This window comes from Cystoisospora suis, assembly GCF_002600585.1.
Source record: "Cystoisospora suis strain Wien I chromosome Unknown contig_610, whole genome shotgun sequence".
NCBI classification, from domain to species: domain Eukaryota; phylum Apicomplexa; class Conoidasida; order Eucoccidiorida; family Sarcocystidae; genus Cystoisospora; species Cystoisospora suis.
In genome coordinates, this window is record NW_027153411.1 from 1 (window position 1) to 11599 (window position 11599).

The 11599-nt window shown below is 43.5% G+C and overlaps 2 protein-coding genes across 2 annotated transcripts in view; one reads left to right on the forward strand and one right to left on the reverse strand.

The window, feature by feature from the left end:
- Window positions 1-169: 169 nt before the first annotated feature.
- Window positions 170-9540, forward strand: CSUI_001514 (uncharacterized protein). The gene is made up of 3 exons (XM_068061720.1): window positions 170-1555; window positions 2169-8087; window positions 8662-9540. Exons 1-2 carry the CDS (start codon window positions 1125-1127, stop codon window positions 8014-8016), a joined length of 6279 nt encoding a protein of 2092 aa, XP_067926296.1. The 5' UTR covers window positions 170-1124; the 3' UTR covers window positions 8017-8087; window positions 8662-9540.
- Window positions 9541-10274: 734 nt separating this feature from the next.
- CSUI_001515 (glycine cleavage t-protein (aminomethyl transferase) domain-containing protein) overlaps window positions 10275-11599 on the reverse strand; it is a gene marked incomplete at its 3' end in the record, with an annotated part of 11992 nt that continues 10667 nt past the window's right edge. Inside the window, exons 9-10 of the mRNA XM_068061721.1 lie at window positions 11494-11596; window positions 10275-10409 (exon numbers count right to left, since the gene is read on the reverse strand). Coding sequence (XP_067926297.1) covers window positions 10275-10409; window positions 11494-11596 — 238 coding nt within the window. The remainder of the gene's footprint in view (window positions 10410-11493; window positions 11597-11599) is intronic.

An 11599-nucleotide genomic window follows, 5' to 3' on the forward strand; every position in this document is an offset into this window, starting at 1 on the left:
CTATCTATCTATCTATCTGCGTAGCATGTATATGTATATATCACTCTTTGAACGAGTTCATTCAACTTGGAAAGGAGATCCTCACAGGAAGAGATCAAGCATAGATCTTGTGTTTGTGTCTTTCTGTGTTTCTTTCTTGCTCTTTTGCTTGGATTTCCTTTCAGGTAAGAAGAAAGGGTCGATTCTCTGGTGGTTATGCCATGGTGAAGATCCCCGTTCTCTCCCTCCTTTCTCTTTCACCTCTCTTCCTTCTTCTTCCCCTAGTAACCCTTCAGCAAGTCGTCTCAAAAGACACTTATCTCCTTCTTCTTCTTCTCAGTATCCTCTTCGTCTTTCTCCTTATTCAGTCATGGTGACAAAGCAAAAAGAAGATCTCTCTACAGCAGTGGATAGGCACAGACAAGAGTTAGAGATAGCATCTTGTGGTTTCTCTATAGACGGAAGTCGAGATAGATCGGATGAGCTATCTGTCCTACCGGAGAAAGAGAAGAAGTTGAAAAGGGATGACGATGCTGTAGGAGAAGAAGAACAACTTGAGATAGGGGAGACAGAAGAGAGACAGAAAGAAAGAGAGACCAATGGAGATGTTTCTTCTTCTTTTCTTCGTCAAGGAGGAAAGGATGGGAGAGGTTTAGTTGAATCGCAGGTTGAAGAAGAAGGAGAAGTGATGCTCCGTCGTGAGAGCATGGCGAAAGAAGAAGATAAAGAAAGAGAAGTTCACAAAGGAGGCGAAAACGAAGAAGAGGGGAAGACACTCGACAAGGAAGAAGGACTTCTCCATACACAAGAATTCGTCTCGGAGCAGAGAGAGGAGAGGAAGAAGAAGAGTGAAGAGAAGGAAGAGAGAGGTGTTGGGAAGGAAGAGGAGTTTCATGTCACTTCTTCTTCTTCCTCTCTACGGTTAGGACCGCCTGCAACGAGAGGTTTAACCATTAGCGTTAACTGGGGCATTCGGTTAACCGAAGAAGGAGATGTGGTTAACCTTCTTAGCCAGCTAGCCATCGAGGCTGAGAAACGATTGAAGCTTCAAAATGTATATGCTATGCGCATTGGCCTCAAGGTAAGTGTGATCTGAATCTTTCTTTCTTTCTTTTTTCTATCAGATCTATCACCGTCGAGAAGGCATGCCTATAGAAACAGAGAAGTTCCTTGGAGCAGGCGTATGTGATGCAATTACAGCACAGAGATATTGTAGAGACCCTGTCCCCACTTCTCTTAAGCAAGTTAGTCATCCGTTCAATCTCTTCTTCTCAGATATCTTCTTCTCCTCTACGTCTTCCTCTCTTTCTTCTTCTCATCCGTCTTTTCCTTTATCTTCTTCTACTTCGCGCCCTTCTCCTCACTCGGGTTCTCCTTGTGTCTCGAGAGGAGAGGAGAGAAGTCGCAAAGACTCTGGAGATTCCCATGGAGAGGGCGAATTCTCTCATGCTAACTCTTCAGTCTCTTTGGAGGAGAGTAAAGAGGGGATGACTTCAGCAGACCAAAGAATAGCTGCGCAAAGTCGCAAAGATCTTGAAAGGGAGCTCCGCATTCTGTGGTTCGGATGTCTAAGAGGGTAAGCGTGTTATATCTCATCGACAATCTTCTCTTTCTTCTCTCTGTGAAGTCACGTATCTCGATTTAAGCTGTCCTTTCCAATTTTAAGAAGCGTTTTTAGTAGACCAGTTCAGAAGAGACTTCGAAGACACGTCTTAGATATCTATCGGACCGAATACTTAGGATTCATGGATCTTGTATGAGGTGTATGTACACCAGAAAGGAGGAGTGAGGAGAACAAAGTGAGGCTGACAGATAGTCAGGGAGGGAGAGAGGTGAGGAAGAGATAGACAACACGATCAGGCTGCTGTATGTACACTCCATGAACAGAGAGATCTAGGGATGGTATTGGAGAATCACCTTCCATAGAAACCTCTGAAATACAGGAGAGAGATAGAACTTCTTACAGAGAGATAACTAGATAGATACCTTCTAGCCCTTACCCCTGTTCAACGTATCATCAGTTCTCTCTCGACTTTTCTTCTTCTTTTTCTTTTACATTTACCTCTCCCCCCCTTGGGCTCCTTCTTTCTTCGGCTTTTTTCTTCTCTGTTTCATTCTAGAGGTGGTATGGAATATCTCGCATCTTTTCTGTGTATGTCTCGTCTGCGTTGTGCGTCTTTTCACCCCAGACTATCTCCTGTGTCGGACTTTCGAGGCTTCAACGTCATCCTCACACATTTGGTGAATGAAGAAGAGTATCGAGACCTCCTCATCAAGACACACCATAAGCAGCAAGAAATTCAAAGACAGAGAAACATCTTATTCAAATTTCTCCTATCTGGAAATCGCAAACCTTCTTCTTCAACTACTACAGTTCCATCATCTTCTTCTTTCTCTACCTTGGCTTCTTCCTCTACATTCTCTTCCTCTTCTTCTCCTCCTCCTCCTCCTTCATTCTCTTCTTCCTTCCCTTTCTCAGCTGGTTTAGATGATGCAGGGACCAACGAAGGAGGAGAACAAGAGGACAATGAAGAAGAAGTTGAAATTCTCGAGCACCCTCTTTCTGAATCTATACTAGAGAAGGAAAGCAGTGGTAGTCCAGCATTTCCGCCGTCGAAGACACCAAGAGAGAACAAGGAGAAAGAAGGTAGAAAAGAACATCGTGAGGACGATACGATTCCTCAGAGAAGAGATGATGCTCTTCAAAGAAGAATGAACACATCATCTCTCGACATTTCTTCTTCTTCACTTACACCTTCTGTTCAAGGTAAAGAACCTCCCTCTCTATCTCATTCTTCGTCGTCTTCTTCCTCATCTGCCTGCGCCGATCATCCAGTTGGTTTATCTAACCTCCATGGAACTTCATCTATTGTTGATCCACTTCCTTCTTCTTTCTTTCCCTCTTCTCCTTCTTCCTCTCTTCTTAAAACGCCTCCTCGTCGATCTTCTTATCATGCTTCTCGCAAGAAGAGAGCAGAGAAAGAGGCCTCTCTAGATGCGGCTCATGCTGCCGGAACCTTACTGGGGAAGATATCTACTCCTTCACAAGAAAGAAGAAAGAAAGATAGAGTTGAACTAGAGGAAAATGGAGAAGAAGAGAAAGAGAAGGAGGCGTTGAATGAGTCTCCCTCTGTACCTGATAGAGGGAATCATAATGAAGTTACTTCTTCATTATCCCTCCCTATATCTTCACCTTCTTCTTCGCCATCTTCAAGTGTCTCTACACCTCCTTCTACGGTGCGTCTCTTTACACCTTCGCCAAAGGAGATCTCACGAACATGTGCATTGACGTCTTTCTGTAGAGAGAATGAAGACAAGCGATGTGTTAGTCTGACGCAGCTTCGTTCTTCTTCTTCTTCCTCTCAGCATGAGGTAGAGAGCCTCAGACAAGAAGATGATGACGAAGAAGATCATTTCTATAAAGGAGATAAGATGGTATCTAGTGACGATGTGATGACCTTCTCTCCTTCCTCTTCTTCCTTTCCTTTATCTGGGGACAAAACTCCTTCGATTGATCGATTTGGGAGTAGCGCAGCTGTTGCATCTTCTTCTTCTTTATCTTTATCTCCATGTAAGAGTGAAGGAAAGAAAGATAATGATGAGAAGAAGACGAAGAACACCATGGCGCCTCATCCTAGAAAGAAAGAAGAAGAAGAAGTTAAAGGAAGTCCCGGACACTCTTCATCTTGGGCGAAGCAGGATCATGGGGAAGGTGACGACCTCGAGGAGAAGAAGAAAAGAAAAGAGGAGAAGAACGAGACGTTTCATCTGTGTTATGAGGAGGAAGAGGCTCAACTTTCTCTTGGACATATAGAGAAAGAAGAAGAGAATAAGAAGAAGACGAAGAAGGCTTTAAATGATAAGAGAGATCATCTCTCTTCCAGTCATCACCATCTTCTTTCTCTTCCTCTTCTTGTTTCCTCTCAGGAAGAAGACACACTTTCTTCTTCTTCTTGTTCCTGTTCGACTTCATCTTTTTATCCTGGTAGAAGAGAAATGCTTTTGAAAGGGCAGAAGATTTCAGAGAGAGGAGAAATCGACCTTACCGATCTTCAACCAACACAACTAGAATCTTCCTTAGCTCCTTCTTCCTCCTCCTCATCTTCTTCTTCCTCCTCGTCATCTTCTTCTTCTTTTCAAGAAAACACATCGAGAGAGACGAAAACCTGTAGAGAAGATTTCTTTTCTTCTTTTCTTCTTCATCGTCAGGAGACGCCTACACATCAGAGGAGTGCAAGGGACAAGGGGTCCTGTAGAAGAAGATCGGCTGACATGATACAGGAGAATGAAGAGGAAGAAATAGACAACAGAGGGACCACGAGTATCTCTGTCCCTCTTCCTCTTCTTCCCCATCATTCCAGTCGTGTCCCATTTCTTCTTTCACCAGATACAAACAAGGTCTCTGTTTCTTCTTCTTCGATCTCTCCTTCTTCCTGCTCTCCTTCTTCTCTGGAGAGACAGAGCTGTCTCTCTCGACAGCGTCATCTTCAGGAAGAAGAAGAAGACCAATCGGATCATAGAAGAGGGAGAAGAACGCGAGAGAGAGAAGGAGGAGATATGATGAGAAGGAAGAAGAAGATTTCTCCTTCTTGTCTTTCTCATGGAATAGATGAACGGCGAAGAGGGAGTTTTCTTCCTATCGATTTCTTTCTTCTTTCCGATAAAATAGAAAATTCAAGAAGAAGAAAAGAAGAAGATGATGGTGAGGGACTTGAGCGTAACAAGAAAAGGAAGAAGAAGGACCAGCAGAATGGCGATAGTGATCGTGAAAGAAGACGTAGAGAAGAAGAGACTACTAGATCTGTTTCAGAGAACATACCTAGACACGATGAAATCTCTTCCGCATCTTTTTCTCCTTCTCCCGCCCTTGCTGCTGGTAGATCTGTGGTTGGAGAGAAAGAAAGGAGAGAAAGAAAAGGCGGAAGAGTCACTTCTCCGACTTGCGATGAAAAAGGAGATGAGAAAGTAGGAAGGCCCAATGGGGGGATGGGGAGATCGCAGTCTTCATCGTCAGAAAGAGGAGGAAGAAGAAGAAAAGAAGAACAAGAAGAAAAGCAGATGAGGATAGGAATGAAGGATTCGCCCCTACTAAAAGCTTTTGCTAAGGCTAAGAATAGGCGGCGTCGTCTTTCTTCTTCTTCTTCTTCCTTTTCAGAAGTCACTCCTTATCGGCGAAGAGTTTTCCGGGAGGTCATCTGCTTATTAGATGATGAGGAGGAGGATCAACAACAAGAAGAAGAAGATCATAAAGAAGAGGAAGAGGAAGAAGGGAACGGGGAAAAAGAAGAAAGCGGAGATGAAGATGGACGAAGAGAAAGTGAAAAAGATAGAAGAGAAAGAGCTGAAGATGGAAGACGAGAAAGAGAAGAAGAGCCTCAGATGATTCCTTCATCTGACGAGAGGAAGACTTTAGATACATCTCCCTTACATCGTGATGAGTATCCTGATCTATATCATCGAGATAAGCAAGAACATTTGAAGGGAGTTTCCTCACTCTCTTCTCCCCTTGCAGCAAGAGCTGACGGAAAAATTGACAAAGAAAGAAAAGAAGAAGAGAGAGAGAAAGCCAAGGAAGAAGAAGGAGAAAGTGAAGAAATTAAAATGTATGAGACGTGTGAGAATTCTACGGTGTTCCCCCCTACTACGGATACAGAGTTAACACCTGGGAAGATGAAGCAACCCGGAGACGTCGATCATCTACCTATAGTGATTTCTGTCTCAACTCAACAACACTCAGAGAATCTCTCTCCTAGAGAATCTTCCTTTTCTTCTTCTTCCTCTTCTTCTTCTCTCCCCTTGGAGGGCCCATCTGTTTCTATGAATGGCTGTTGCTTGTCTGGCGAAGAAGACGAGGAAGAGAAGACAGTTAAGAGAAATCTTTCAGAGGAGGAAGAGAAGACGGTCTTGAAGAGAAGGGAAGCAAAACAAGAAGAGCCCTTTGTATTCTCTCGATCTCCTCTGGCCTCTCCTTCTCTTCATTTTTGTGTATCTTCTTTTGATCACCCCCAGCAAACTCCCCCTAGGCCTAGAAATAAGGAGATGAGGTGGTCTCTACACCTCCCTTACCAGCAGGAAGAGGCTCATCTCTCTCTTCTTCATTCATCTTTCTCACCTTTAGCTGCCTGTGAGATGATAGAAGATTCAGAGGAGAAGGCGACGATGAAGGAGAAAACACAGGCTTCTTTCGAGGATCGAAATGAAGAAACTTTCCAAAGTGCAGAGAAGCAATCTGAAGAGACGACGGTGAAGAAGAAGAAGAAACTGAGACAGTTGAAGAGGAAGAATAAGAAAGGGGAGGAGAAGGTGAGGATGATAGGAGAGAAGCTGATACCCGTCTATCAATCGTATCTTGGAGAAACTTTCAAAGAGTTGAGAGAGATGTGGGAGAGACTTCAGATAGAAGAGATGAGGAGCGGAGGTTGTAAAATAACGAGAATAGGAATTGAGGTGTCTATTCTAGCTAACAGAATTCTCACGCTTGGTATGGCTCATGGAGCCTTAGCTGCTGCTGTCGCTGTTGAAAGAGGAGAGGATGATGCATGTGAAAAGGAAGAAGAAGAGGGTAACAAGAAAGAAGAGGAACAGAAAAGCGGTACTAGAGACGATAGAAGAAGAGAGGAGGAAGAAGAAGAAGATAGTGAAGATCAAAGAGATGTTGGTGGGAAGGAAGGTGTGAACGTTTGGAAGATGACAGAGGAGAGGAGAAGAGGGAGGGGAGAGGAGAAGGAAAGAGAGAGAGAAGAAGAGAGAAGAAGAAGAATATATAGAGAGAATGATCACGACGAAATCGACTTTTCTTTCTTTCGACAACACATGAGGGAAGACGATAAGAAAGGAGGAGAAGAAGAACTTCACGTGACGGCATCCTTACTCTGCTGTTCTTTCTTATTCTCTCCCTCGCATATAAAGAAGATGCCTCGCTCTTCTTCTTCTTCTTTCTCTGCTTGCGATGCGCCCTGGCGCTCGGCTTTTCTACGAGGCTTCAAGAGTCTAACTGTGATGCTGTGGAAGATCTTCGGTATTATCTCTGATCTCCCCTCTAGTGAAGAGAATGATTTGGAGGCAACTGAAGAAAAGGAAGAAGAAGAAAAGAAGAGGAAGAAGAAAACAATGAAGAAGAAGAACTGCTCTCCCGAGGTGGTGAAGAAGAAGAAGACATCCTCTTCTTTCCCTTCTTCTTCTTCTTTCTCTTCTTCTTTCATAGAGAATCGCTGTCGGTGTGTGAAGCCGATATCTTCATTTGTCTCTTGGAAGGGAGAGAGAAGTCGTAGAATTGAAGAGAAAAATTTTATTTTCTTTCTTCTTTTAAGAAGCTTGATGAGAGGGATCTCTACTGCCAAGCGACTCGCTCAAGTCTCCTCGAATGCAGCACATATTGTAAAGCATCAAATCTTTTCTTCTTCTCTTTCTTCTTCTTCTCCTTCTCCTTCTTCTTTCTGTTCTCCTGTTTCTTCAGCTTCTTCTTTTTCTTCTTCTTCTGCTGCTTCTTCTTCTTTCTCTCATTCTTCTTCTTGTTCTGTGGATGAGGAAGATAAAATGAGTCATGAGGTTTCTCTTTGCTTTGAACTTCAGCATTCTTTGCTGGTCTTTTTCGGCAGAGGAGGAGAAGAAGGGGAATTAGATCGGGTAAGTGTACAGGAGAAAGAAGAAGAGAGAGATGAAGAGATCAGGAAGAGAGAAGAAGAGCGAGAAGATGGAAAGAGGGGTTTGAATCACCAGCGAGGTGTCCAAAGCGGTGTCTCTGCATGGGGAAAGAAGAAGAAGAATACTCTCCAGAGGATTAAAGATGAAGAGAATAGAGAGAGGGTATTTCAAGGAGATGAAGAAGAAGAGGATACAGCAGAGGAGGAGAAGAAGAATGGTCACCAGAAAAAGATCGAGAGAGGAGACGAAGAGAAGGAAAGAGAGAAAGATGATGATGGCCAGATAATGAGACGGAGAGAAGAAGAAGAGATGATTTTGTTAAGTGCAGAGGCAAGGAAAGAAGTTCGAGAACTGTCAAAGATTTTGAGTGGTTATCTTCGTTCTTTCTTTTGATCGTTCAGACTTTCTCCCTGTAGCCCCTCCCCGTCTTTCTTTCCTCCTTCACATCATCTCCTTTCTACCGTGTAAGAGAAACATTACCACGATGAGAGATGGAAGAAGGAAAGGAAGGCCGACGTGTTAACAAGGAAAGACAGCTTTTCTTGAAGTACTGGAAGGCGGGCGGACCTAAATAGATATGCAGTGATCCAGCCCTGGTACCTCCATGGTGTATGTACACCCGAAGTGATAGTTGAAGGTAGTAGAGATTGTCGTCAGCGCTCCTTTCTTGGACTCGTTTTTTTTCTTTCTTAGCTAACTCAATGAAGCAGGTGATAATGAGTTCACATCTTTCTATCGTCACATGAGTGGAAATTTGTCGTGTATATCACTTACCTATCTCTCTCTTTATATGTATGTGTGTATAATAGTACGTACGCGATGGTTATGGCTTGACGGCAAAAGCAGCCATAAGAGGGTGGGTGAGAGGAATCTTCTCCTCTTTTTCTTCTTCGAACTTCCCTCTTAAACCTTTTCTTGACAAAGGCGTGATATATATATATATATACAAATGTTCATATACTCTATAGGGATAAGAGAGGATCTGTAGACGGTGTATGGATATGTATCTTTCTGGTTTTGTGCGTGTGTGAGATACAGGCGAGAAGGGAAGACTATTCCATCTTAGGTCTTGTTTCTTCTTTCTTCGGGAAGAGTCTTTCTGTTGTTGCTTTCTCAGTAGAAGAGGCGAATCTTCTCTGGCTCGAGGAGGATGTAAGAAGAATGCTCATCTCATGTCAGCCTTTTCTCCTTCTGTTGTTTTCTATCAATCTTGTCAACTCTAGACTACGTGCCGGAGTGGTCTCTGTGTGTATGTGTTCATTTCAAGGAATGAGACATGTATACAGAAGGAATGATCCTAATGATGGTGATATGCTCTTTTGAAGGGTGTGAAACATATGTAGCTCGTCCCTTGGGGTGTACGTACACCCGATTTGAGGGGTGTTTGTTGTCAAGGGTGAGATAGAGAAAGAATATCTTTTACTTGGATTGTTTCGAAGAAGCAAACTTGTAATAAAGCAGATCTTTGAATTGACTTCGGTGGCCGTCTTCCAAATCACCTCCAGTTGCTTGCTTTTGAGAGGAAGGAACGAAGGAAGGAAAGCCTTCTCTCTCTCTCTGTTGTAGGAGTCTTTCTTGCTTACATGATGTCTCTTCGCTACGGGGCTATCTATACATCAGATCCCTCTATACGGTCTTAATGTACCGTATATCTACGTGTATGCACCTACAGAGAGAGAGCACCTACACATACATACATATATACGGTGACAGAAGACACATATGGACACACAGAGAGAGGGAACTATACACACATATCTGGAGAGCAAAACATATACATATTCATAGAGAGAGAAGGGGGTTGATGTGAGAGCAACTGGACAAGAAGCAAAGACTAGTGGGATAGTCGTAAGTGATAACATGGGTATGCGCATCATACCTCATCTTTGTAGTGAAAGAATGTCCGATCTTTCCGATGACTTTTGTTTTGCATGCTTTTCCTCCTTTTCTTTCCTATCAACATCAGTATCGAAGACCTCTCTCTCTTCATAACATGACGCTGGTGAAAGAGAAAGAGAGAAAGAAAGAGATTTGGTTTCCTTTCACAGGAACATGACACCGCCACTCCATTCTTCATTCATCACCCCTCACTCCTGACGACGGGCTGTCTATAGACTTGTCACGATTGCTTCTCTTTCAAGAGACACATACATCAACTCGATTTCACACTACTTTACATCGCTCTTCCTCTTCTTTCTCTTCGAGGTACATAGCGATAGCTCGTCGAAGGAATATTGGATGACACCTTCCATGCCTTCTTACTTTATCCGTAGCAGCAGAAGAGAGGTTTTCTGCTTCTCTATTCTTACTCACTTTTAGCCATTTTACAGCACTGCTTCATAAGAAGAAGAAGAGTATTATCTAGCGTCCCAGAGAAACAGACATGTGGTGAACGAGGAAGGAGAGAAGAAAGAAGGAAAGCGAGAGAAAGAAAGAAGAGACAGAGTTGTTCTTTCACGTCAGTTCCTTAAACGTCATCTTTTCAAAGAAATCTGTCGTCAGACATTGCCGTAAAGAAGAAGGAAAGATCACACAAGGGCTGGATCTTCTGATGTGAAGATGATGAATGATAGGAACAAAAAGTGAAACGGAAGAAGAAAAAGAAGACCTTTCTTTCATTCAGAAAAGTATCGAGACACGGGGAGCCTGGGTTAAAAAGAGAGAGGTACTCGATAATAAGCCGCAGGCACAAAGGGCATTTTCACAACTTGGATGTCTTTCTTCTTCCTTCCTTGTTGGGTGCTATTACTACTACTACTGCTACCCAACAGTAAAGGAGTCTTCGCCTAGTGAAGGAGGGAGAGGAAGAAGAAGAAGAGAGACGGGGGGAGGGGGGGTGGAGAAGAGGACGAAGGGAGAGATGCAAATACACAGCAAACACAAGCACATCTGATACATTAGAGGTAGATGTATGTTGATAGGTGTATTCAAAGACAAGATACGTGACTTCCATAGAGAATATCTCTCTCTACGTGGCTACGAGGTATAGCCATACACTGCTGTCTAGGCTACGATAGACGCGACATGTATGTAGACACTCGGGGGAGGAGGTGTCTTTCTCTCCCTCTCTCGAGACTGAGAAGACATATCTCATATCCAGGTTTTTCTTTCTGGAGTGACATCTCTCTAGTGATGTGTCTCTTGTCTAAATGACGGGAAGGCGATCTGCCATAGACATGTAGGCTGGCCGGGGGGGAGGCAGGTGTATCAAAAAGAGAGAGGGACTGAAGAGAAAGAAATGGGAAGAGAAGGCCAGGAGTGTCTGTCTTCTCGTCAAGGTCAGTCACATACTTTCCTTTCCTCGGTCCTAGTGTATACATGACGAGATAGAGATAGAAAAATACATAGACATATAGATAGGAGAAGAAGAAGAACGAATGAATGAATATCTCTCTCTCATAGTGTTGGGCTGAGGGATACACGCGGAGCTCCCCCCCTGGGTGCGGCCGCCTTTTTACTCAGATGTTGAAGAGACGCTTATTCTGTGTATGCGAGCGAGGAAGAGAAGACTCTCCCCCCCCTTTCTACCTATCTTTCTGTGAGAAGCTGCAAGCACTTTGAGATATCTATCTTTCTTCTTCTTCTTTGTGTCATCCTGGGAAATCGTAGGGCCGAAGCAGAGCTTTCGTCATTCCCACACCAGCTGAAAGAAAGAAAGAAACGGAAGATCTATTTCGCAAAGCTCTTAGCACTCACTTCTATGAAAAAGATAAATGAACCATATAAAGAGAGATAGGCGATGGATAGAGAGATTAATCAAAGGTAGATAGAGAGATAAAAGATAAGTAGACAGATAGATAGGTAGTAGGAAACCTTTCTTTCTCTTTCTTTCTTCTACATGCCTTCATCAAGTGATGTAAGAATTCTCACCTGTGCGTAGGGAAGTTGAAGGTATCCCATGCCAATACATCTCTGAAGAGACGGGGCGAAACAGCCGCTCGTGACTCTCCCAACTTTTTCATAGAAGTGAGTGCTA